Source organism: Montipora capricornis, chromosome 10 (assembly GCF_036669925.1).
Source record: "Montipora capricornis isolate CH-2021 chromosome 10, ASM3666992v2, whole genome shotgun sequence".
NCBI lineage: Eukaryota > Metazoa > Cnidaria > Anthozoa > Scleractinia > Acroporidae > Montipora > Montipora capricornis.
The window spans coordinates 24,736,894-24,761,893 of NC_090892.1; the positions used below are offsets into that span (position 1 = coordinate 24,736,894).

Consider the following 25,000-nt stretch of genomic DNA (forward strand, 5'->3'; position numbering starts at 1 on the left):
ATGGTATCATCAATCGCCTGTGATAGTTCAAGAGGTGTTGCTGGCAGTAAAAGGATGTCATCTATGTAGATCACTAAGAGGTATCCTTTTGATCTCAGGATAGCAATTACTGGTTTTCATAATATCGTATAAACTCTTGTTCTTAGGCCATCGTAGCTTCATTAGGAAAATAACACAAACAGCGGTGATAAACATTGTATTCCAACGCATTTTTATAAAACTCACTACTAATATTTACATTAAGGTAAGGCTTTAGCTCTTGAATGAACAAAGTCTCTTTAACTTTACAGTGAAAGTCAGTTTTTCCGGACGCTAAAATGTCAAAGTGATCCCATTTGATGTCGTGGCCAGTGGTTTTCACATGATCAGCAATGGCTGATGAATGGTCACTTTTAGATAGGGCCTTGAAATGTTCTGTTTTTCTGTCGTGGAGTCTTCGTTTTGTTTTGCCAATGTAGAATTCATCGCAGTTCCAGCAGGCAGCTTTATAGACGACCTTGGACCTCTGAGATCGGTTCAAGCGATCTTTGTATGGAAAAAAGGAGTTGATGCGGCGTGTGTTTTGGAATATGATCTTGAGATTGACGAAAGAGTAGACATTTTAGCGTTCGGAAAAACTCACTGTAAAGTTAAAGAGACTTTGTTCATTCAAGAGCTAAAGCCTTCCCTTAATGTAAATATTAGTAGTGAGAAGTTATTGCTGTTTTAGCTATTACTTTTCATTATGTCTAGACACGTACTGCTGCAGATCATTTTTCTCAGTCTAGGTTCCAGACCCCTATTGTTTACGATATATATATATATAGTTTTTAAAAATTGTAACGGTCACTTTTGAAAATGTGTGTTGACTAGCATACGAAACGTCAAGTTTTATAAAAATGCGTTGGAATACAATGTTTATCACCGCTGTTTGTGTTATTTTCCTAATGGTTTTCATAACTTTTGTAAGCACCCTTAAGGCCAAGGCGAGACCATTTGGTGAACATGTTAACTCATAGAAAGTATTTTTAAACTCAAATCTGAGGTACTTTCTGTGCTGAGGGTTAATAAGCACAAAATAGTAAGCATCCTTGAGATCGAGTGCTGCCATCCAATAGTCCTGTTTGGCAATCCTCAGAGTCAGAGGCATTTTGCTCGCTCGTGGAGCGAGAGCATCCCTTGGCGGGTTTTTTGGCGGGAACTTCGCTTTGAGGTTCCTGGCTGGAGCGTTTGCCCTTGCCTTTGCCTTTCCCCTTCGTGGAAGGGGTTTCCTCCAATTTATCGAGCCTTTTAGTCAGGCTTACGATAGCTGAAGAAAGAAGCTTTGCTTCAGCAAGCGATCCAGAAGGATTCGCGCCACTTGTGACCGCCTTGTTTGTATCTTGCGTGTCATCAGTTTGCAAGATTTTGTCGTCTTCGTCCCGGCTTAAATCAAGCGAATCCGGATCCTCAATATTTATTCGCGTTTCTGTAGCTGACCTGGTTCCACTCATGTGAAAAAGGTGCCGAAAAACTTCAGGAAACTCGTGAACGTTGTGTCACTCGCAATAATCTGACTTGATCGCTCGGACACCAATTGAAACTCGCACTGAGCTCGGATATCGCATGCTTGTTATCTCACGTGACCTCCGATTTTATGCAAATGCGAGGCAGAATTGGTAAATTGGTAGATATTGTGTGGGTGAAAGCAATCTCGATTGCTCAACCGAGCCCTGCTTCACAGGGGGCGCAAGGTGGTATCGGTATTATTCACCGAGTTTACGAGGTGTTCTGGGTAACTTGAGTCAGGAGGTAGAGGGTGCTCTCCATTATGCCTGACCATCAGGGGCCGGTTGCTGGAAGCCTGGTTAGCGTTAACTGTTGGTTAAGAGTTATCAAAACCTATAGGTTTCCATGGTATATAACGCTGGTTAGCGCTAACCATGCTTCGAGCAACCTGGGCCAGGTCGGAGACTAGTGGAACTAACCAAGGAAAAATGGAACGACATTTTTCATCAAAAGTCAATTTTCAACCAGACCATTTACGTTTCGGCCGAAATTTCGACTATATCACAGTGAAATGGGACTGAAAACAAGAATTTTTGCAAATGGAACGGCACGTTTCGGTCGGACTGGACCGATCGGTGAAAGAGGACCACCTCCAGAGGTGGTTCGAAATATTCCGGTCGGACCGAACCGAAACGGACCTTTCTATTTGACTTTAACCTGCGATCAGGCTCTATTTCAGTTTCGCGTGGTACGTACTGTTAGGCGTTGGCGGATTGTGCTAGCATACTTTTTGGCATAATTGGAGCAAAAAAGCATAATTTTTTAAACGAGCACCGCCACGGCATAATTAGCAAATTTTAACTCTTTTTGGAGCATAAATTCATAAAATTTAGTAAATATGGTGTATTTTCTACAGACATAAGTAAATTTAAGTAGTATGTTCTTGCAATGCGTGTTTTAGCTACACTAATAGTAGTGTTAACTTGACATGTTTAGTTACTAGGCCTCTATTGGCGAATTCTGCGTGCGCGGTTAACCTTTTGGAGGAGTCGAGAGGGAACAGATGATTACTTAAAATTACGAAAATATTCGGAAGAGCAAAGTCGGGCCAAACAATGTTCTAAAATTCTTCTGCCCCATCAAAAACACAGTACAACATTTTATCTTCCGAAGACGTTTCATTACGTACGTTTAGCGAAGGGTGCAAATGACTGCAATTGTGACACTTTAACCGACCGAAAGGCAGATGCAAAGTGGCCAACATCTGATGCATGACTCTATTGGCTATTGCTGTTGTTTGTTCGATGTTGAAGCTGTATATGTATCGTTTTTCGATGCTCAAAACAAGACAAGGCTAGCGTTACAAGCCCCCTACCCCTGGAGAAATGCAGAGTTAGAAGAGCTTAATTACACGGCCATGTCCCCGTTACTCCTCTGCTAGATCCCGGGAGTCGAGGCCGTGGTAAAAGCCTATTTAAAGACTTTCAAGTCTTCATTACTCGGTCAATGCGCTTGCAATAATGCGTTTATCCTGACTCGGAAAGCAATCTGGACCCGGTCAAATCTCATTAGCATCCGCCACTATGGCCACTGCATCATTGACACTACTAGTAAGCTATTTGGAACGCACTAAATTCGAGAGTGCCTCGATTTCTTCTTCAAACAAAAAGGACAACCTATCAGCAGCGCAAAGACAAGCCCTCAAATCTTTACAGTAAGAGCTAAGAATGAGGTCAACCTAAGAGAGAAAACGTCGAGGGGACTGCAAAATGTTATCATGATTACATGTACCTGACAAAAAAAAACTAAGAAGGCCAAGAACAAGTAGTCTCTAATGAGAAATTCCATAAATATCTTTAAACAACTATAGCATGCACAACAGCCGCCAAAATTGGAAAAATAGTAAACACACTGTTCAGCGATGGACACATTGACAATATGACCTACTAATAGCTCTCTTCAGGCCAAAACCCACCAAGAATAAGAGAATTCTGCACCCTGACCAAAATACAGAAACCTATCCCCGTCGGCAGACCAATTGTTTCTGGTAGCCGTGGCTTTGTGGATACACCCTCTTTCAACCGATCGCTCAAAAACAAGAGTCTGCATTTAAGGCACCACTCACCTTATTAACTTCACTGTGACCTCATTTTATTTTGAAAAACGAAAGAAATATACAGAGACCATGGTAGCCTGCAGGTAGCGTGGCTATTCTAGGTGGGCGACTTATACTATAATTAGATATTACAACTGAGCTTTCTCGGGCAACCACCGCAAACTCGCTCAAATATTCCCCCAATGGTTGCTTATCGGATGGACAAGTCTCTAAAAGAGCCGATTTCCTTCACTTTATTTTAGCAACCAGGAGTTATACATGGTAAGGGGCACGTGACAGCATTGCACATATTCAAGCTTCCAGTAGCCGTCGTTTCTTGCTGCCAAAGGTCCCTAACAACTCCCAGGAACAGTGGGCATGCACGACGATGATTTCATAATCATACAAGCTGGGGGAAAGTGCTAAGGGTGTTATTTAGTCGGGAAAACGTTATCCTACCACTCACCAGCACCAAAGTTTTTTTGGGAATTAACGCGGCAGTTCATCTCATTTGGGTTAAAGAGTTCAGGGCCAACCATCCGCACTCGCAATAGTTTTATCCATCACTATGTCAATAAGGCAATGATGTAAATATTCCCTTTTCACCTTCTTTTAAACTCATGATTTTTAGATTTTAAGCTTTCATTTTATTTTAAATCATACGTAATTCGGCCTATGGCTGCCACGTTTTTGATCAATAAACTAACTATCCCAACATGCTAGCCAACAACAAATGGGTCGTGTCAAACAGTTTGTCTTTCCACAAAACTAGTGTTGGATTGACGGAGTTTGGATATGAAGAAATACGAAATCCACTTGCGTGCTCTACAAAACGGTGGCTTTGTTAGTTTGATTAACAACGAAGCCTTCGCCGACAAGGACCTCAGTTTCATCTCATTGCTTGCATTGACCCTTTGACGGGGTTGGACGACGGGGGAACAGCGTGTGGATAAGGCCCGGGATAGCGCAGTCATTGGGTTGCTGCATGAAGAGGGCTTCATGGTATGGGTGCTCCGGGTGGTAAAAGTGCGCTTATTCCTTAAATTGACCTTGCACTCGTTCTTAGAAGGAAGTAAGCTATACAGCTTGTTGGCGTTCAGCCTCCTCAGTCGCAGGCTATTAATTCCTCTTCTTCGAATTGCCGAAAGGCCTCCATTTCATCAACACACGAGAGAAGTAATTTTCTATGAAGAAGGCGAGAAAATCACTTGAGAATGTAAGAAAGTCACAAGAGCAAAGGTCACAGGAAAAGGGACGAAGGCTACAAAGGTGCACGTGCAAAGGCCATCCGGTTATTGTGGGAAAACTATGAAAAAGTCAAACAGCAGTATTTATTTTTTTATTTTTCTCTTCTTCGTGGTCAAATGTCCCAGGATGCTGCAATCGATGACGAAATAAATTTAAAACTTTTTGGAGGGGATGGGTTACGTACTGTTGAAAGCAAACGCTGAAAAAGGGTGTTGATTAAAAATCACACTACTCAGACCAGACCCTTTCTTTTTCGGGGAAATCCGATACTCCACCACCCCTCCAAAACTTGTTATTAGCTCCTGGTAGAGTGTGATAAATCACAACTGATTGTATAACCCTTTGATCTTCTTTAAGTCGACACATCACACTACCCTCTTTTCTTTGGGGATACCTAAACCCATATCTTGGCTGGACAAAAAGAGGTTGTAGAAAGGAAGATAACAGAATGTCAGGAACTGTGGAAACTATTTCACTTTTTTTTTTGCCTTCACAACAACAACAGCAACGACTGATGCATTAGCTTACAAGTTCAGTTTAATCTTGACTTGCAATATTTCCTCGACATTGTTTCTGTGTCGGTGGCCGTTTCTCGAAACTCCCGAAACTTTTCGGGCCTATTTCGGGTGACATAAAACGCTTTATGCCTTCAAAAGGAAAATGTTTCTAGTCATGAAACTCTGCAATTGTTTCGTTTTCACTGGTCTCGAAAACATGTTCAAAAGATCAATTTTTCGTAAGTAGTAGATCATAGTTTGACGAATTGCTTTTCGTGCCCGAAACTCCCTGTTTTCGGGACTTTTGAGAAACGCACGCCTGGTCTTGCATTCAGGCACACGAAATATGACTTTGATGATCTTCCGAGGTCGTCCACGCGCTTGTCCCTCGAATTTCAAGCATGTGACTAATCACTGTCGTGCTGTTTGGCAATTTTGTCCAATCGGTTCATGTTGGGATTCCCGCGTTTCGAGCAATTTTTCAATTGCATTTTGAGTTCATGAACTTATTATATACAGGCCTATGGAACTCCCAGTCTTTGAAAACCCAATTCTTAAACACGTTGGGATGGTCACTTGGGGCTTTCTCTTGGAGTATTCCTCCTCCTCATCGAGTTCGCAATGTAACCGTGTTCCGGCATTCTTCTCGATCTTCCTACCCAGCGAGCACGTTCAAACGTTTCACGGCAAGGGAGTGTTGGCCTTGTGCACCGACTGAGACCTTTTTGTACTTTTCTGGATTCGTTCTCGAATGTCTCGAGCCTCCAGCAAGATAACTACTGTCTTTTAGTCTACGGCAATGTTTTTTCGTCTGAGATGAGTCATTGCCTCCGTCTGGGGCTCGCTGCAGCTAGCCGTCATTCTTTCTCTGAAAAACAACTCTCAGACTACAAGAAGGTCCTGTATTTAATTAGGGCATCTCCCCGGCTGGTTTTTTTTTTTTTTAGTATTATGGGTTTTTGTTGTTTTGATTCCGTTATCTTTGGAGGTAATAGATGTCCACCTTTTTCTCTAGTGCCCCCTCATCCGGAACCTCCTTGGGTCTCCGTCTGCTTTTGCCGACCAATCTTGGAACTTGGCAACGGAATTTCCTGTGCTACATTCGGATCTTTCTAAGCACATACCTTTTCTTAAAACGTTAAACTATGTATAACCTCTGTCTCTCTCTATGTACTTTTCTCTGATTTTCATTTTTTTTCTTTTATGCTGTTCGCCCAGTTTCGCCCAGTCTCCCGCGTATTTTTTTCTGTAATTCTTTTCTTTATTTTAAACGTCGTCATTTTTTCGGTTCTTTTTGTTTTGTGAGCCTACTATGTACTGGCTAACTGGTCCTCCTAGAATAGCAAAGCTAATTGCGAGTGTGAGATACGATGTTCTCTCAAATAAGATCTAGACTCTGTACATTATGAAAAGAATAAACGTCAAGAAAAGGGGCCTTTTAGATGCTAGGGTTGTGGTTAAGCGTCTCCTTGGCGAGGGCGAGGTGTTCTCGAGTGTTCTCGAGTGTTTTTTCCACGGTCTCCCACTCTTGAAGAACAGTCTGGATAATAAACATCCTTTAATTGGTCTTCCTCCTGTTGACAATGTAGACAGCTATTTCTAATCTTGATAATGATCCTATCACTTCACACCGGCCATACTTAGTATTTTACTCTGTCTAACGCCACACGATTTTACTCGTCAATGGTGAACCCCCGGAAGTCAATCTGGTCAATGGGGTTAACCTAAATATCATCGCCTGATACTAGTGACAATGCAGAGAATGTTGCTTAAGGGTATGTTATGTAAGTTTACATGAAGCACTGTTGTCTAAGACATAATTATTCCTTCGAGGATACCTTGGTGCTTTCTATATGACAATTGTTATCAATTGAGGCAATGATGGCGGATGAGATGGATCCCGCAGAAAGAGTGCGACAACTTGTTCAATTTGCGGGCGAAGTACAGGTTGATAATGGCATAGCACCGAAGAAGTACTTTAGATCCGGTATTGAAATGGAAAAAATGGTGAGTTGAGATTTCTGCGTATATTAAAATGCTGCTGAGCGCTGTAATTATTAGCTTCTTGCAGCGCAAGCGAACGACAGAAGTATGAAGTAATTTAAGCTTTCATACAAGTAACTTAACAAATATTAGCTGATCTTCTAAGAAATATAAGCTTTAAAACAAGTTTTAGGACTATTAGGGAACATTGCGTTTCTTAGAATTTCGTAGGCAACGTCTCATTTTTTAAAAGTGCACAAGAAGTTGAAATGCAGTGCGTGAGGCTTTACGTCATGTATAAAATAGGAAACTGAAGTCACTCCTTGCTTTATTTTTAACAGGCAAACATTTACTATGATGAGGGCGATTTGGAACGTGCATTTATCTTGTATTCCAAGTTTATCACGTAAGTAAGCTTTTTGTGGCTGCAACAGCAAGGATAACAAGTACACAGTTTGGATGAAACCGTATTGTTTATGTTTTTTCCAAATTAAAAGAGAACATACACTGTATGACTGAAACATTGGTACTGGCTGCAATAACCAGGCAGTCTTGTTTTCATAGTGTGTATTTATGATTTGTTGTTGTAGGGATCCAAGGTCTTGAGGTACGCAAGTAGTTTGGTCTAACAGTAAACATAATCGGGCACTAAACAAATGAATAACTGGAGCGAATACACCTTATTCCAAAATGGCCGCTGATTTATGCGGATACAAATTGGCCCTTGTTGCCTCGTTCAAGATAAAATATTCTTTTGAATTTTAAGCTTACGAACGAGGCATCAAGGGCTTATTTGAATAAAAACAAAAGAATATTTAAATGGTGGTCATTTTGGAATAAGGTGTATGTTGTAGGAGAGACTTAGCAACACACCTACACTATATCAGGCATATTCTAGACAACATTTTTCTCCTCTTTCCTCTCTCAGCATCTCTCGGTGTGAAAATTGCTTCCCCAGCAGACGTCACATAGCAGACTTGAACCCAATCTCCTGCAAAATCCGAGGGGAAGCAAAGTGGTGCATATTTTCAGAATATTTTTGAAAATTCACAGAAAATCAAGGAAATAACATATAACTATTATTTTTTCACCAACATGATCAGGAAAAAAACAATTTTGATGGCAAACCAAAAAATATAGAGGTTAGGTACACTTTAATTAAAGTGCTGCTACAATCAAAAATCACTTCTCACCTTTCATCACATTTTGAAAGTTCTTGTGGTGAGTACTCGAAATGCAAAGCATTTATACAAAACATTCATTTAACGGTTCGCCATTACTTGGTGTGGTTCTAAGAGATACTGGTATTAAAGCCCTCTGAGAGCTGGATTGAGGAGAATGTTACGTCATTTACTTGCTAGATTTAAAATGCAGTGCGTGAATGTGGCTTAATTTAATTAGTATGCAGAACATAAATTTGACAATCTGAAAACCAAAAAGTCTTGTGCTACATACTAACTAAGCCGCATTCACACACCTCATTTTTAAGCTAGTAAATAACGTAAATGACGTCACTTTCTTCTCCATCCAGATCGCTTATTGATCAGAACTGCACCAAGTAATGGCAGACCGTTGAATGAAAAATGTGGACTTAAGGACGGTGCCTACTATGGTTATTGTGCATATGTTCTGCGCAGCTTATTAATACAGGGATACTTTTGCGAGGTTCAAAACTATGCAGAGAAAGCAGAACTTAGCAAGTGCTCTTGGTATCCAAAAAGAAAATTGGGGGTAACCATACATTTTTCAGAGATAATTAAGCTTCACATTGGCAAAGAATGCCATACATTGCTTTGTATTTTAAAGCTCTTTACAAATATTGTTGATTAATTATTTTTAAAAAATGCATGGTTACCCCCAATTTTCTCTTTGGATTTCAATAATGCTTGTTAAGATCTGCAGATTGTAATGTGCAATAACAACAATAGGCACCGTTTGTAAAATGTGAAATAATGGATGTGTCTGTTAGAGCAGTGGTGATGCACTTTAATACTTGAGGACTTTTTTTAAGAGCAGTTTATGTGAAATGTATGCAATTTTACTTTCAAACCATAGATTGTAGATGTTGTAGTTCAATTTGCACTTTGGTACAATTTGTTTTTGAACTGGTGCAGTATCGTGAATGTGTAATGATTTTCTTAATATAATTTATTAACTTTTATTGATTATTAAATAAAGAATACAATGATAACATTACAATAAAATTAATACTACATAAAAAATTAAAGCTTTAACAATAAGTGCGAAATCCACCACAGAGAAGGGCTTACAATTACATGTCTAGTCCTTGCTATAAAACGTGGCAGTTTAGGTATAACTGTTTTTTGGGATCTACTGCAATGAAGATAAAATTTAGAATGTGTAATGATGGTCTTGTTTAGCATTACTGTGATTCTCCTTCGAGTGACATCCTTCTGTACACTGTGTATTTTTCCTTTTAGGTTATTTGTAGAAAAACTTCCTCAGCATCCAGAGTATTCCAAAGTATCACAGGTGGATAAATTCAATAACAGGAAGGTACGGAATGTAAACATTGGGATAACATGTATTGAGAACGTAGAGAAAAGAAACGAGTAGAGGTGCCCTCTTGCATTATCTTGACCTTGTTTAAAAATTTCTACCACTTTTCTTTCCCTTCCTCTGAATTAATGTTTAACCCTACCCTTCATAGTTGAGCAATACCAGTACATTGAAATCCTAAAAGTTGAAATTTGATGTACAGTACAAGGAAAGAGCAAAAGCTTCAAAGTAGTTCTCTTTATTGATATGTTTTTGTTAAAATTTTGGCGGCCTATTTCTCTTAATTACATGTCACTGTAGTACATTTTCTACTTTTGGCTCGGTTGTCCATTGGTGTTCTTTGGGCGACCAACCTTTTCATTTTGTCAAAAACTAGATGCCCGGTAAACTTTCTGGTTGTCTGGGATGACCAGATGACCGCTGATTTTGAGTACTGTCCTTGGGCGTTTGAGGTGTCAGTGGGTTTTAAAAGAATAGCAGGTTCACAAAATACCTTTCTCTGCCTCTCTTCTCCTTGTTATCTCTTCTCCTGCTTGGCCTCACTTTTAATAACTAGACTAAAAATAAGTTAAGCTAGTACATAATTATTTTATACATTTAACGACAGTAAATAAAATTATGATAGTACATGTATTAATAATATACCACTCATTGTAAACAATCTAGAGTCTCAAAACAGTGTTTACTGTGGCAGAGAAGCTTAAAGGAGTTTTAAAGGAAAAATACCAACATGAATATGAAGAGTTCAAGGTGCAAGAGGCTAAAAAGGTACCTGTACAGTAATTTAACTTCTCTGATTGTGATTACATTTTGGCATTTTTGGCATTTTTGACTAAGAGTGCAAAACAATTAAAGATACAATTACATGGAAATGTCCTGAAACACGCAGTATTTCTGAATCAATATGAGTGATAAATTTCACAGTAATATCGTTATTCACTTAGTTGTTTCCATTAGCATTAACGTTGCTTGACTCAAAGTGTTGTCACCTCCTCTTCCATTATTATGTTCACGAAAGAAACGTGATGGCGCAGTTGTACATGCACATGAGCAAGAAAAGTGAAATACTGGGTACTTTCATTATTAGTTTCTTGTCACTTAGAGAGATTGGACAGAATAAGATCAACCAAGTTTTACATGTACATGTACATGTACTTAATGTCTTATTTATTTGACTGCACATTCACTCTGATGTAATACTGGATCAGGTGCATTATGCAAGATTAGGCTGTGAATGGTGTCTTGACACAAACACTTTACCTCAACTTTTGTCACTCTTGAAATCTCTTTATTTAAGAGGGAAGAAGAAGAAGAAGCTAAGAGAAGAGAACTTGAGAAAGCAAATGAAGAAGAAAGGGTAAGAAAAGAACAGGAGGTTTTAAGAGCAACTCAACATCAGAATGACACAACAAGTTATGACATTGAGATGACTAAAGTTCCTCCGAGTGCACCACCATTGATTGGTGATTATCCTGCTCCACCAGCTTCACGCCAGGAAGTGCTTGTCAGTGACCAGGCAACAGTGGGTGACAATCAACGTCAACACAGTGCACCCAGTAGTACTGGAGATGCTGTGGGGCCACCCAGCTTCTCTTCACTTTATTCTGTACCCGTCACAAGGTAAGTGCACGCATGAACATTTATTGTTTGATTTTAACTTTACATTTTTGTCATGGTTTACATGTACATGTACTTGAAGCTAAAAGTCTTGGGCAACCATTGTCAGGCTATGGGAAGCTACACTTACAGCTGTAGTTTGAACAAATGTTAGCCGATTTCCTTGAAGACTCACAGTATTTCAGGGTTTTTTTGTTATAATATCTTGATCAATATCCAGTTCAATTCCGTAGTCCGTAGTCTGTAGTCCAACGTCTAAAGTCCACATTCCATGACCCAGCCATATGGTTGAGTGTAATCATAGAATGTTGTTCTTGTTTAAAACTGTTATTAACGGTGTTGACTCCAAGCAAAACCAGTAAACAGATGCTTAATAAGAACTTTCTATGAGGATATTTTTTAAAAATACCTTTTTAAAGCAATACCAGGATAATTATGAAACATGTAATTAGCCTGTTTTGGTCACGCACACAATTCTTTAATACAGATTTTCCCATTAATCAGTCACATAGTCTTCTGTTGTTTTTGGCGGTCATCGCCTTTGCCTCTGAATGAGGGATACTGAGTTTGAATGCTACTTGGGTTGCCTTCTCTAAAATGTGTTTAGGAAGCAAATAAATCTTATGCATGTGCAGCCAAATCGTGACACCGAAAAAAAAGTTTTAAGTCCAAATATGGAGCCGAATGCTTTTCTGCAAACAAAGTAAAAGAATAGCACTATAAATAAATTTGTTCCAGTCCCTGAGTTGTTTAAAGTGTGGATGGTGCTGCCCACTGGATGTATCAACACTGAATTCTTCACATTTATCAAAAGTAACTGACTGCTGTGACAGCAACTAGGGCCTCAACTGTTGTCTTACTTGTCAAACAGACACAGTGTATGTAGGATATAAACACAGGTCAAAAAATTCTTTTCTTGGTATTTATTTTCTGTTTTCATTGGATAGACCCTTGCTCAGAACTGTACCACCCTTCTTTGTGTAAGAGTTGAGTGGTTACCTAGCACTTGAAGAATGTCCACTGACACACAATTTGGCTGAACTGCAGCCACAATTTGAGTGGCAAGAACAATATCTCTCAAGTGAGCAATGCAGCCAATGAGTGACTTATTGTTCTTGCCACAAGCTTCGAGCTAATGTGTAATTTTCTTTTTATTACATAGACAGGAGTGTTTTACTCACCATTTTTCTTTCTAACACCGAGCACAAACTTCATTGCAAATTCTTGCAGCTTGGTGGCAGGAATGTCTTCAATTTTCGCATTTCTTCTTCACTTGTAAGGAACTCCTTGTATAATTTTAAGTTGCACAAAGTTTTTTCTTTGCGTTAGCATTTCCTGTTTCTCAGAGAAGTATTTTACGTCAGCTTCAGAGAATTTCACTAATCTATCGCTCGCCATTTTTTACTGACTGACTGTTTGCTTAAACAACCATGCAAAGGCAGGAAATGACGTCATCAATATCAATGCTAGTGACGATATGGAAAATATGCCTCTTGGGTTCCAGATGTAGTTTCGTATGGGTTTATGAGTGGTGTATTTTCTAGTATAACACTGCTGTCTATATAATAAAAGTTATTATAATTATATATCCTGTGAATGTGCAAAAGAAAGAATTTAGAATTTTTTTTGTGTCTATTGTATGTACATTCACCTATTATGGGACACTCAGCAGTGCTCCAGCTGCCAGATAGCTTGGTTGCTCAGATGGTAGAGCAAGTGCAGTGCAATTGCACAGTGGTTGTGGGTTGGAGTCTCACTCAATCCTGGATTTGTTCAGTTTTCTTTTGCATAACTGTGATGAACACTTGCCTAAAGACCTGGGGCAAATTTCTGTCGTTGACCAGCTGGAAAAAATCCTGTACTTTACTGTAACCATGAGTTTGACTTGTGCTTGGCCATGCATGAAAATCCAAACAGACTCTGCATGCTATTTTAAAGGACAAAGTGTATTGAGAATAACATTGAGCCTTCAGTGACTGGTTTGCGGTTTATCAAGAGGTGATAATAATTGCCTCAATGGAGTCGATCCCCTTAAGCTTGGATTGTGATTTTCTTTATTTTCAGTCAGGTGTACAGCTACTGTTGTTCGCCCTTGCTACACGTATTTGCGTTGAACTTTCAGTTTTTTAAAGTTTATTCATGTAAGCTTTAAGGCTATTTCATGTTAGGTTTAGTTTAGGATCAGTGTCTTGCAGGTTCACATTCACTTTAGTGATAACATAGCAGTATATTTCATTTCAGTGTGCCAAAAGTAGACAGATCAACTAAACCAGTGATGTCTTCAGGTAAGGGAGTGTAATCTTCATTCTACCGTATCATAATTATGTTGAGGATTTTGGCCCAGTGGAATGCCTTTTTATTGGTTCAAAGTGTAATTTACCAGGAGTCATATGCAACAGAAGTTGAAGAGAAACACTTCTTTTACTGGTCTTGTCAAGGTCTTGATTAGTTACTGTGGTTGTCACAGTTTGATATATCTTTTAAAAATTATGAAGACTTCCACACACAGCAAAAGTAAGAAAATAAGTGTTTTGACGGCTGATGGGGAAAATGGAAGCGATTTAAAAAGAATACATACTATTGATCAGATGTAAGATTTGGTGGACTACTTATGTTAATTTGACTTAAATAGATTTTGCCAGAGGCGTCCTGAATACTAATGCTCGGGCTGAACAGTTTGGATTCATCATTGCTGCTGGGTGTCTCTGACCAAAGCACATGCGCCTGCATCTTTGCACAAATCATCCCAAAGGAAACAAGCAGTTTCTCGAATGTTCTGATTAAATGGACTGTAGAGCCATGATTATTATTTTCCATTTTGCTATTTCTGGAACAAGACTTTTAGAATAACTGCTTTTGCCGTGTATATTACCATTTAACTCAGTTCTCCTCTCCCAAGAGTGAGATAGCATATGCACGTATGGCTTGCCCGGACAAATTTTACTCATGTCCGTTGGGCCTGTTCAGGGCAGGTGCAAGGGTAATGGCAATAAACACGATCCACAAAGAACAAATTAAGCTGATAAACTTTGGCTGTGCTCCCCTAGCATTTCAGAGTTATAGGGATAGAAAATGTACTGTTAGAGGGGAGGAGGGTGCAATATTTTACTCTCGAGAGTCCCGGTGGTAATCTTTCTGTGACTGACAGAATGTGCTTTGTGCGCAGAACTCAGAAGGTGAACAAATGTCATACGAAGGTCATGATTAAGGTCGTGATGTTTGCGTTCGTGCATTTCTCTGATTAAAGATCAGTTATTTGAGCATAAGCACGATGCTTAGTTTTTCCTGAATATACAACTTTCCAGACAGTGTCTTTTTGTGAGGTGTTTTGGAGCTAAACAGGCCCCAGGTTGTTGGCAAACCAGGTTCACGAGCAGGCCACTCCAAGTTGTGCCTTCTACAAAGCGTCTAAGCTTTGTTTGTGAAATTACAATTAATTTTGGTTTGTACCGTAATGAATGTTGGCTAAGGCATCGCTGGGAACTTGGCAAGCGTCCCCTGTTGTGTTTTTTTTTACTGATGGTTGTTTATTGACAACCAACAGACCCAGGCGTGCCCTCAACAGAGTGGTACTCTGCCCGAAAAAATCTACATCCTGGAGATTTCTTACTAAGCCACTGCCGTCCACCTTGCATCCAGCAAACTACCCGAGAAGAAGACGTGGAAACCTGTGGCATTCTTACTGGACGCCTTGCTACAGTGACTTAAGAATTAATCATAGTTAGTGTTTAAACCGTCCAATTTGGTCACACCAAGCAAGCCGAGGGGGGATGAAATGGTGATAGAGTGTGAGATATAGGGACTCGCAGAACCACGCTTCACTTTCCGTTACGCGGGAGGCTCTATGTTATTGCAACACTTTACGTGGCTTTTTTATTCGCATGGTATGTCAAACATTTGGATTGGGTCGTTGACAATGGAGCGCGGTTGTCAGCGATTTTTTGGACAAGTTAATTAGTCCATGTCACTAACTGTTCAGGTTGTTACACCAATGTCTTCGATTTTCCTTGGGAAAAGTATAAATCACAATAAATGACTGTTTGTGGTTTTCGATCATTTGATTGCGCTTCAAAATGGCTAACACATTGACGGCGCCACAACAAGAAAACAGCAACTTGCAGCATAAGTTGACAAGCTCTCCCTGATTAGCGAAGTATTTAATGGCGTGGCGTGCTAAACTTATGATGACTTCACACAGTGTGGGTATTTCGGCAAGACCATTATTAGTTGAGATCTTTTCGTCCTCTTAAGGAGAATATGAGGTAGTGGAACCAAAAAGATCCAACGGCCAATCGATCATGGTTAATGGTTCTCTCTACTTCGCAGCATCACCCAAAGAACCTCCCCTGGACAGCTCCAGAGGCTTCGGGTCCATTCCCTGTGTATGTTCCTTCTCCAAATGGGGAAAAAATTAAAACTTCGAGTGTTCACACAAGAGCGCTACCCAAATAAAGCACCTGATTTCTGGATCACATAATGACATATAAAGTATCTATGGGTTAGTTTCCTTCAAGCAGCGGGAAAAGGGAGGAATCCTTGTTGAAGGACGTAGGCCTCTGAAAACAACGTACATGTGTTTGAGTTATCTAATGGTGCAGAAGAAGCTCTGTCTTTTGGACTTCAACTTGACTTTTAACGGGTATAGATTATTAGAGGTCCGTACCATTTTGTAAACAAGGACTTTGTCCTCTGATAGTTGTAGAGCAACATCACATACCCCAGGTTGAGAATCTTGTCCAAAACACTCCAACATTTTTGTATTCTGGAAAACCTGGGCAAAAATGTTCTAAGGCCTCTCTCTGCTTAGGCTAGGGCGGCTACCTCTCTTTTTACCTGGGGTGCTTCTTTCTTTGGAGTGTCATTCTTTCAAAGTAAGTATGATTCAGTAGTTTTTCTGCAGTTTCCTTTCAGAATATGCACAGAAATATTACACACACACAGTCCATTGAGTGTTTATTACCATTAGGAATGTAAAAGATGGCGGGAACCCTCTGTACATTTCACATTTCACTAATTAGATCCTGAACACACGTCGGTTTACAAGAAGAACGGTGTGCAGTCCCTATAAATCTCGCTTTCAGGAGATCATATCACTGGGACAGGAACAACAGCGCCTAGAATTCCTGTCAGGGTGTTTTCACAACGACTTGGATTTATTTTTAGACTGAATTTTTGATTGGATGAGACTCCCTCAGGAGCCCGAATGACCAAGTCACCAAGAAAAATAATTGACGTTCATAAGCAGTCGCAACTGAACTGGAAAAACTGCCTTTGTTTTTTTTTCATGGAATAGCATAGTCTAAAAATAGGTTTGGTCTGTTAAAATTCGCCTGTAGCATAGGCTTAGTGTAGGAGTTGTTCGCTCCTGATCATGGGTTCCCTTGTTGACTGATCTATCACCAAATTCTCGCCAAGTGCTGCCAAGCACCATTCTCGGACTCAGCTTGACTTGATTTTGACCAAAGGGTTGTAGTGGGTTTTGACTGAACTCAGACAGGACTGCGAACAGTCTAATGTTAAATAGAATACAAAGAATAGACACCTAAGCCCTGAACCCTAAGCACACAATGGATTCTACGATACAGTTACAGACCTTAGACCTATAGCAAATCGAAAACACCAGCAATCCCTGTTTTAGTCTTCCCAGCCAGTACATCTAGGCGCAACTGACAGTTGACGCCATGACACTCTATGGACGGAGGTTTTACAGTATCTACTGACGTTACTAAAATCACTTGACTCTGAAGCTGGGGTTTGCAATTCTGCTCAGGTTGTCGAAATGTCAGTCAATGTCATCTCCAACAGTCCCTTCTTAGGATTACACTCACCCGACGATTGTACTTCACTTAATTATGATATGACTCCTGGTTTCAAACCATTTACAATTTAGTTTGTTACTTGAATGTCTGACATATATTACAATGCACTTGAAGAAAAAGAGGAGAATTTAAAAGTTGTTTTGAATTGAAAACAAGTGTTTTAATGCAGCTGAGGGATTTGAACTGAAGATTGGGCTTTTTATCAATTTGAGCAACTGTGAACAAAACATTACAGAAACCATTACTTTGCGTGGCTTTTAAGCATCTGGACTAACTTGCATGTAATTTTCTGCAAATGCCTGCTTATGCAAGACAGCAATGGCAACAATATCATATCACTAGCATCCACCATGTGGAGTACATGTGTGCATTTTATGTAATTTCTTTTCCCATCCTCTGTGACCTGTCATAAGGTTTTGATGACAACATGAGCCTGTGACTTTCAATCTTTTATTCTCTATGCATGTATAATTTACACTTTTCAATGTCATTCTCATATCAAATCCAGCTGTACTCGACCAGTATTATGCAATGCAAACAAAGTGGAATCGCCAGTTACTGGGTATTAATTTTTGCTTTTGTGTTTTATTTCCAGCAAAACAACATGTTCTGTGTCACACATTTATTAATCCCCAAGCAAACTTCAACTTCTGATTCATGCACAACTTTAAATGAAGAAGACTTGTTTGAATTTCAGGATTCAAATGATCTCATTACCCTTAGGTTGGATACATGTAAGTATAACAGCAAGGGTTTCAGAAGATCTTATTTCCAGTGCCCTTAACCTATTTTTTTTTTAAATTCACAAAATGAACAAAACATTCTGTTAAAATCCTTGTGATGTTGTCTCTAATCAGTGTTTCATGGCCAAACTACAGGTACCCTGGATGCCAAGACTAGGGAATAGCGACGGAAAAGCCTCTGGTACAGGCCGTTCTCTCCACTTTGCATGTCGCTATTCCCTCGCTCTAAGAGAGCAAAAACATCTGGCATCCAGGGTAAACTACAGGTGCTGAGAAGCATAGGTTCTTCCCTGAGATGATATCAAGAACTGCTTTGCATACCATTCCATTTTTAGAGACCTTTTGCATGCAGTTTGTTACATCATCTCAGGACAGCCCTTTGCCTCACTCACAATGAATCCCTTGGGACAAACAACACAGGGTTTATATAATGAGTGTAATGTGCATTTAAAGGGAAAGTTTAAGTTTAAATTTAAATTGCAAAAATATGTTTAGTAGAGGTGAAGAGTTCTTATCTCCACAAAAAAACTAGGTTATTTACAGTGATTGTCAGGTGTAATGAAATGGACTGAGCATGTACAAACTGCTTACAGAAGGTGTCTTTTTCTAGGAAGTTATAATTTAAGAGCAAAATTTTCTCTCTTTTTCACTGATCAGAGAGTATTTTACCATGCTCTTGAAAGTCCTGATATCTTCTAAGTTCTTGGACCTGAAAAGGCATTTGTTAATGTGCCATCCCCTTGTTTTGAAAAGCTGGTCTTTCACTTATGTTACAGAGGGTTTCAGTCCTTTCAACAAAAACAGGCCTCTGTTCCCTTTATAAACAATTGCTCTTGTTTAGCAAGAACCTTTGTTTACCCAAATCAACTTATGCTTAATTTTGAGTTATGTATGGTAATCTTTTGGCACTTTTTTAAGGCTTCTGTTGCTACACCTGTATGAAAATCTAAAGGGTGCAAGAACATGCCCTTAGTATTATAAAGCCCAGGCAAAAGACATCACTAGTTGACTTACATGTCCAAATTAATTTTACCAAGCTTGCAGTGGGCAATAAGATTTTCTTGTCCTCATGATCTGTAAAGTGAAAATAATATGCTATGGTACCCGAACAGTGTTAATGTGCCATTGAAATTCTATCTCTCTTCTATTTTTTATGGTTTATTAATGACTTACTCTACATTGTAGCTGTAACAAGTCCTCTTCTTTTCAGTGTCCCCAATTAGCTTGTATTGGCTAGTACATTGAATGATTGATTGACATCACAGCATTATTTGAAACTCCCTTGAAACTCCATAACAAACTCTGGCAAACAGGAAATCTCAAAATTGTAACAGTTGAGACATTGGGCACATTCATTCTTTTATGTCTACCTGTTTGTTTGAAAAAAAAAAAAAACAATGCCATATACCATTGCAAAAACTGGTATTTTAAAGTGGTACTACGACCAAAAAAAACAATTCTTTTTTTCTTTGGATTTCACAACTATGTTAACTAAACACTAAACTGACCCAAGTTTTAAGTTATGATTTCGAAAAGACACCTGTGTTTATTTTGACTGGAATTTTCTTATTTATTGGTCCGCCGTTACTAATTTTTAAAATCTTGAGAGTGCTGGGTCGAGGAGGAAATGACGTCAAAGACTCACTAGTTTAAGAATGCAATGCATGTGTACGCGGCTGAATTAATATGCAGCATGGGAGTCTCGGCTGTCAGACTTTTAAACCTGTGTTTTGCATATATAATAATTGTGTTTACATGCTGAAATTTTAAGCTAGTGAGTAAATGATGTCATTTTCTTTAGAGCCAACCCTCTGAGGTCCAATTGGTCAGTTTTGAACGTGAGTAATGGCGGACGTGAAATCAAAAACTCACACTCAAAGTACACAGCCTTTTGATAAAACTCAAAGCTCACAATTTAGGTGTTAAGCGAACATGCTTTCAAAATCTGAAGAAAAAGAGGAAATGATTTTTTGATCATAGTACCACTTTAAATAGTGAAAACCAACTATTACCATGTTTTCAAAATCTTCAGACTCATCCATCACAGACAAGCTTTATGTCCAGTGTAGATCTCCATACTCATTGCAGCTATCAACTGATTATGCCTGAAGCAATTGCTATAGTTTGCTCTCCAAAGTATAGTGAGTAAGTATGTTTTTCATCATTGTTTTGGTATTTTTTCAATGTACTATAACAACATGAATGAATTGCTTGGCTGTAATCACAAGTGTGGATACCTTAGTCGCAGGTGATTGTTTAAAAACTAAGTATATCAATGAAATAAAATAGTCGTTACCTGTGACAAAAAGTTTTGCAACATAATTTTAAAAACACCAAAGGCTAAAAAACGTACCTAGAAATGTTGACTGGTTATACCGAAAATAAATTACAGTGCTTGAGGAAGAATTGACAGTAATTTAGTAAAAATTGAGAATTGGGAATGTCAACACCACACAGTGATGACATGCATGTAACATATGAAGAAACGACCTCTGCTGCTCCCTTGACAGAGCCTGTTACTCTTCTATGGGGAAGTACAAAAATGAATACACTGTATGTTGACCGCAAATTATATTGCTCTGTAGGATTAACATTTTCATGCCAGGAGAGGAGAAAAAAAATGGGTTCTCTGTCTCCTGGAGTGATCTGTTGGCAAATTTGTATTATATATCAATAACTTATTGCTTGTGTATTTTGCAGGACTGGGGTTTTTTCACTTACACAGGAGTATGGTCTTCAGTTTATATTGAACTGCAGACAGCCAGGTTTTCACCCACATCCCAAAGAACCTCCTCTTTATGAGGTACCATATTATTTTCTTTGCAAATTAATAAAGTTGATATAAGACTAACTGCATGTTAAGCAACTGCACTCTGTGGTGCAAAAACCCCAAAATCAAAAACAGACAGGGGTGGGTGGACTATTAATTAAGCTCCAGTGAAGCTCAAGGAAGCAAGTGCTCTGTGCTTTAGACATGCTGAAGGAGCTTTCCCATTTTGTTTCAGGCAATGAATATGAGCTACTAGTCTCTTGCAAACAATCATAAAGGGATGACTCCTTGATTTTTTCTGTTGTGAGCATTGCAGGTTGATTTTTTTTTTCTCTTAACAGTTCCTTCAAATAGTTTTACTTGCTCTTGCTTCGTTGGAATTAAAAATGAATGGAATAGAGTAAGACCTAGTGGCTCGCTGTCTTGAAATGCCAGACTACTCTCATTTTGTTCTGTGTGGTTTAATATGCTTTGGTACTCCACAAAAGGTTGTCATGTTCTTAAGTGACACGGGATGAAGCAATGATACAGTGTAAGTGATGTCAGAAGCAGAATCGTTCCTATGAACAAGGTCTTTCCCTGTCTCCTGGTGTTGCTGACACAGACAACTAATAATAATAATAATAATAATAATAATAATAATAATAATAATAATAATAATAATAATAATAATAATAGTAATCGCTATATAAATATTTATTATTATTATTATTATTATACAGACAACGGTGCTAAATATCAAAATCCTATTTACAAAGTTAAATTCTAAAAGAGAAAAAGTAAAACATTTCAAAACATCATTCGATTTCTGTTAGCTGAAGATTCGTAATAACAAGATAAAAATACAAATTATAAAAAGTCATAGCGTCTTAAATTTTGTCATCAGAAAATTCATCCATAAAACAGCATGAGACAGCATAATAATATGCTGTTAATAACAGCATAATAATAATAATAATAATAATAATAATAATAATAATAAATAATAATTAACTTCAGTATTACAAAGCTGTCAGATGCTCAGAGGGCACACTTGTGGTGAAAAGAAGTTGCGAGGGAACTTGAAAATTATCAACATGTCAGCCCAGAAGCCAAAGTTTCTCGCTTCTCTTTTATTTGTTATTTCTTCAGAGACTGGAATGCTGTATTTCAGTACCACACAATTCAGTGCCTTCTGATTTTGTGTAACACGTACCACAGGCAAACCCATTGTATGCTTCACGGAAGCATCTCGTTGAAGAGATGGAGCGAATAGAGAGATAAAGTGGCATAAAGCCTAATGCTGAGGGAAGTAGGAATCTGTGGAGTGAGATATGGGGAAAGACTGTGCGGAGCTTGTCTCTTTTCTCCTGCTGCACCGACCTGGTCACCTGAAAGTACTTCTGAATACGCTGCACGTCCCCTTGTGTCTGCATAGGTTTTGCTCTTAGTCTTCTGTTTGCTGTCTCGGTCAAACACCTCTTGTTTTACGTGTATGTCACTCAGCTCTGGAAGCTTAGCTAAGCTTCATGCGTATTCTGCGGCCAAAGAACAATTCAGCTGGGCTTACCCCTGTTGTTGAGTTTGGCAGACTTTGGTAAGCTGCGAGGTATGTCGTCAGTTCTCTCTTCCAGTTCTTCTAAGCATGAGCAATCTGGAGTCTTTGAGCATTGAACTGTTTTCACACTCCACTTCGCCATTTGCCTAAGGCCACTTTGCTGTAACTCTGTGGTGTCCGATGCCCTACTGCTTCGTGTATTCTGCGAATTCTGTCGCTATGAACTGTTGCCCGTTGTCTGAGTAAGTCAACGGTAGTAACGGCTACAATAGTCGACGACAACCAGAATGGACTGGCCAGTTGGTAGCTGTTGGTAACTGTCCGAGGAGATTGTCAGCCAAATCCCAGGCCAAATCTCTTCAGTTGGTAGCGCTTTTGCCCTAATAGGCTGTGGGGGACTGAGACGACTGACCAACTGGTACCGCTAACTGGTTTTGCAGTATTTCTCAGCGTCTTTTTTCTAGCCCAGGCCTTCAGGCCTTTTGTTTAGTCCCAACGATACCCATATGGCCTTCATGAGTGAGGGATAACATTCTTGGTCTGAGTTTTTCTTCGGGATGACGATTCTTTTCCCCTTAGTTGCAACTGTACGATCGTGCACAGCTCACCACTGCATGGAAGGTACTGTTTGTAGACTAGTTGATCCCATGGCTCTCCATTGATGCACGTTCTGGTTGCTGAGAGTTCTTCATCCTCAGCAGATGCGTCTTCTACCTCATGAGTCGTCATTGCGCTAGGTGTTGCAGATACTGCTACAAATCGTATATATTCCTCCGTCTGCGCGAATGAATTTGCTTCCACTCTCTTCACTGCTCACCAGCCTTGATAATGAGTCAGTGATGTTCTTTGGTCCTGGTTGGTACCTCACCTTAAACTTGTATGGCTGCATTCTTAGCACCATGATTTCATGCATGCTTATGGTCTTGATTTTGGGTTGTAAATTACTTCTAGTGGCTTGTGGTCAGTGACAAGTTTGAATGGTGTTCAATAAATGTAGGAATGAAACTTCTCACAAGCCATATGAGTGTGAGCGCCTTCTTCTCTGTCTGCGAGTACCTCCGTTCTGTTTCTGTGAGACTACGGCTTGCTTGACTGATAATTCTTGGACCATCTTTGTGCATCTGTGACATAACATTCCCGAGCCCAACTGGACTGGCTTCAGCAACGACCTGCGTTGAGGCATCCTTGTCAAAATAAGCCAAAGTCTCTACGCAACACATGCGTCTCTTCAACTCTTTTGAATGCCTCCTTCTGCCCTCTGCTGAACACAAACGGGGTCCCCACTTTTGTCAGTGGTTTGGAGATCGTTGCCAGGTCGGGAATGAACCGCCCATGTTAGTTTACTGATCCGAGAAACCTGCGTGTCTCTGATGCATTCTGGGGTTCCCTCATACTGGTGATAGCCGCAACCTTCTCTGCTGCACATTAATAATTTCATTTCCTGACAGCACCGTTGTTAATTTGTCCACTTTGTTAATTTTGGCACTTTGTTGCATTGAGTGTCGGTGTCATTCCCTGAGCCTCTTGATTCCTTTTTCCAAGCGCGTTCCTTCTGGTTCTTGTCTTGTACGATAATGTCATCTGAGATGTTCTCTTGCCGATCTATGCCAGCAAGGACGCTCTGGATCTCGTATTGGTTTTTTTTTTAGGCTGAATTAACCCCGAACAACAGTCTCTTGTATCTAAACTGTCCGCAATGTGTCACAAGTGTCTTGATTTCCTCGAATCAAAAGTCAACTCCATTTGGTGGTAACCCCATTTTAAGTCGAGTCACTGCCATTCAAGCTCTCTGCATTTATCTCATCAACGTTGAGGATTGGGTACCTCTCCCTTGGTATCACCTGGTTGGCCCTGCTCATGCCTATGCAAAGGCGGATGTTCCCCGTGGCTTAAGGCGACAACTACTGGGTTGACCCATGGGGTGGGCCCTTGAGCTGACTGTATGATGTCAAGACCAACCAGTTCCTGGATCTTCTTCACCATTGATCTAAGACTGAATGGTTTTCTCGTTATTGGCTGAGCCACCGCTTTTATGTTTGGCTTGATGTGGAGCTTTTGCCTTTCAGCTTTCCAAAGCCATTGAAGACTTGTAGCTGTTTTTCCTGCAGAATCTCACCAATGTTCTTAGAGCGTGCGTGAACTGCCGCCACTTCTATCCCTATTGTCAGTTCTCCGAGATTCACTGCGGTTTCCTTTCCTAGCGGGGGATCTCCTTCTCCGTTAATCATGCAAAAACTCGGCGTTATCAGAGTTCCCTCCGGCGATGACGTCACAACAGAATGTTCCTATTACATCCAGTGGAGTCTGAGATGCGTACGGGTAGAGTTTTTCTATCCGAGGAGTTGATATTATTCTTTAGCCACTCGCACCTTTGTTTGTCTACGATGTTGGTGCTTCCTCCAGATTCTACAATGCAACCTCTGACGGTGACTTCAATCTTTTCTTGCTTTATTGTTGACTGCAAATGTATATACATTCATTATCTTGCAGCTCGAACATATTTGCGGTGCCTTCTTGGGGTCCCTGTGTTGTCTGATTTTCGTTTGTCTTATACCACCTTTCTGCTGTGTCTTGCATCACTCTTGGAAATGTTCCTCCATTCCACATTTATGGCAAAAGTGTCCTCTTGCTGGACAGGCCGGATCTCTGCCAAAGTGCCCAGCTCTACTGCATTGGTAACAGGTCGGTTCCAGGTCTTTGTGGG

The 25,000-nt window shown here is 39.8% G+C and overlaps 1 protein-coding gene across 1 annotated transcript in view; it reads left to right on the forward strand.

Annotated features, from left to right (window-relative positions):
• The first annotated feature begins 7,164 nt into the window (after positions 1-7,164).
• Positions 7,165-25,000, forward strand: part of LOC138020007 (STAM-binding protein-like) — a 24,647-nt gene continuing 6,811 nt past the window's right edge. The window contains 11 exon segments of the mRNA XM_068866994.1: positions 7,165-7,314; positions 7,632-7,696; positions 9,732-9,807; positions 10,477-10,578; positions 11,108-11,430; positions 13,669-13,712; positions 14,978-15,120; positions 17,842-17,964; positions 17,966-17,980; positions 20,022-20,134; positions 20,690-20,792. Of these exon segments, the coding sequence (XP_068723095.1) occupies positions 7,186-7,314; positions 7,632-7,696; positions 9,732-9,807; positions 10,477-10,578; positions 11,108-11,430; positions 13,669-13,712; positions 14,978-15,120; positions 17,842-17,964; positions 17,966-17,980; positions 20,022-20,134; positions 20,690-20,792 (1,236 nt within the window). The 5' untranslated portion in view covers positions 7,165-7,185.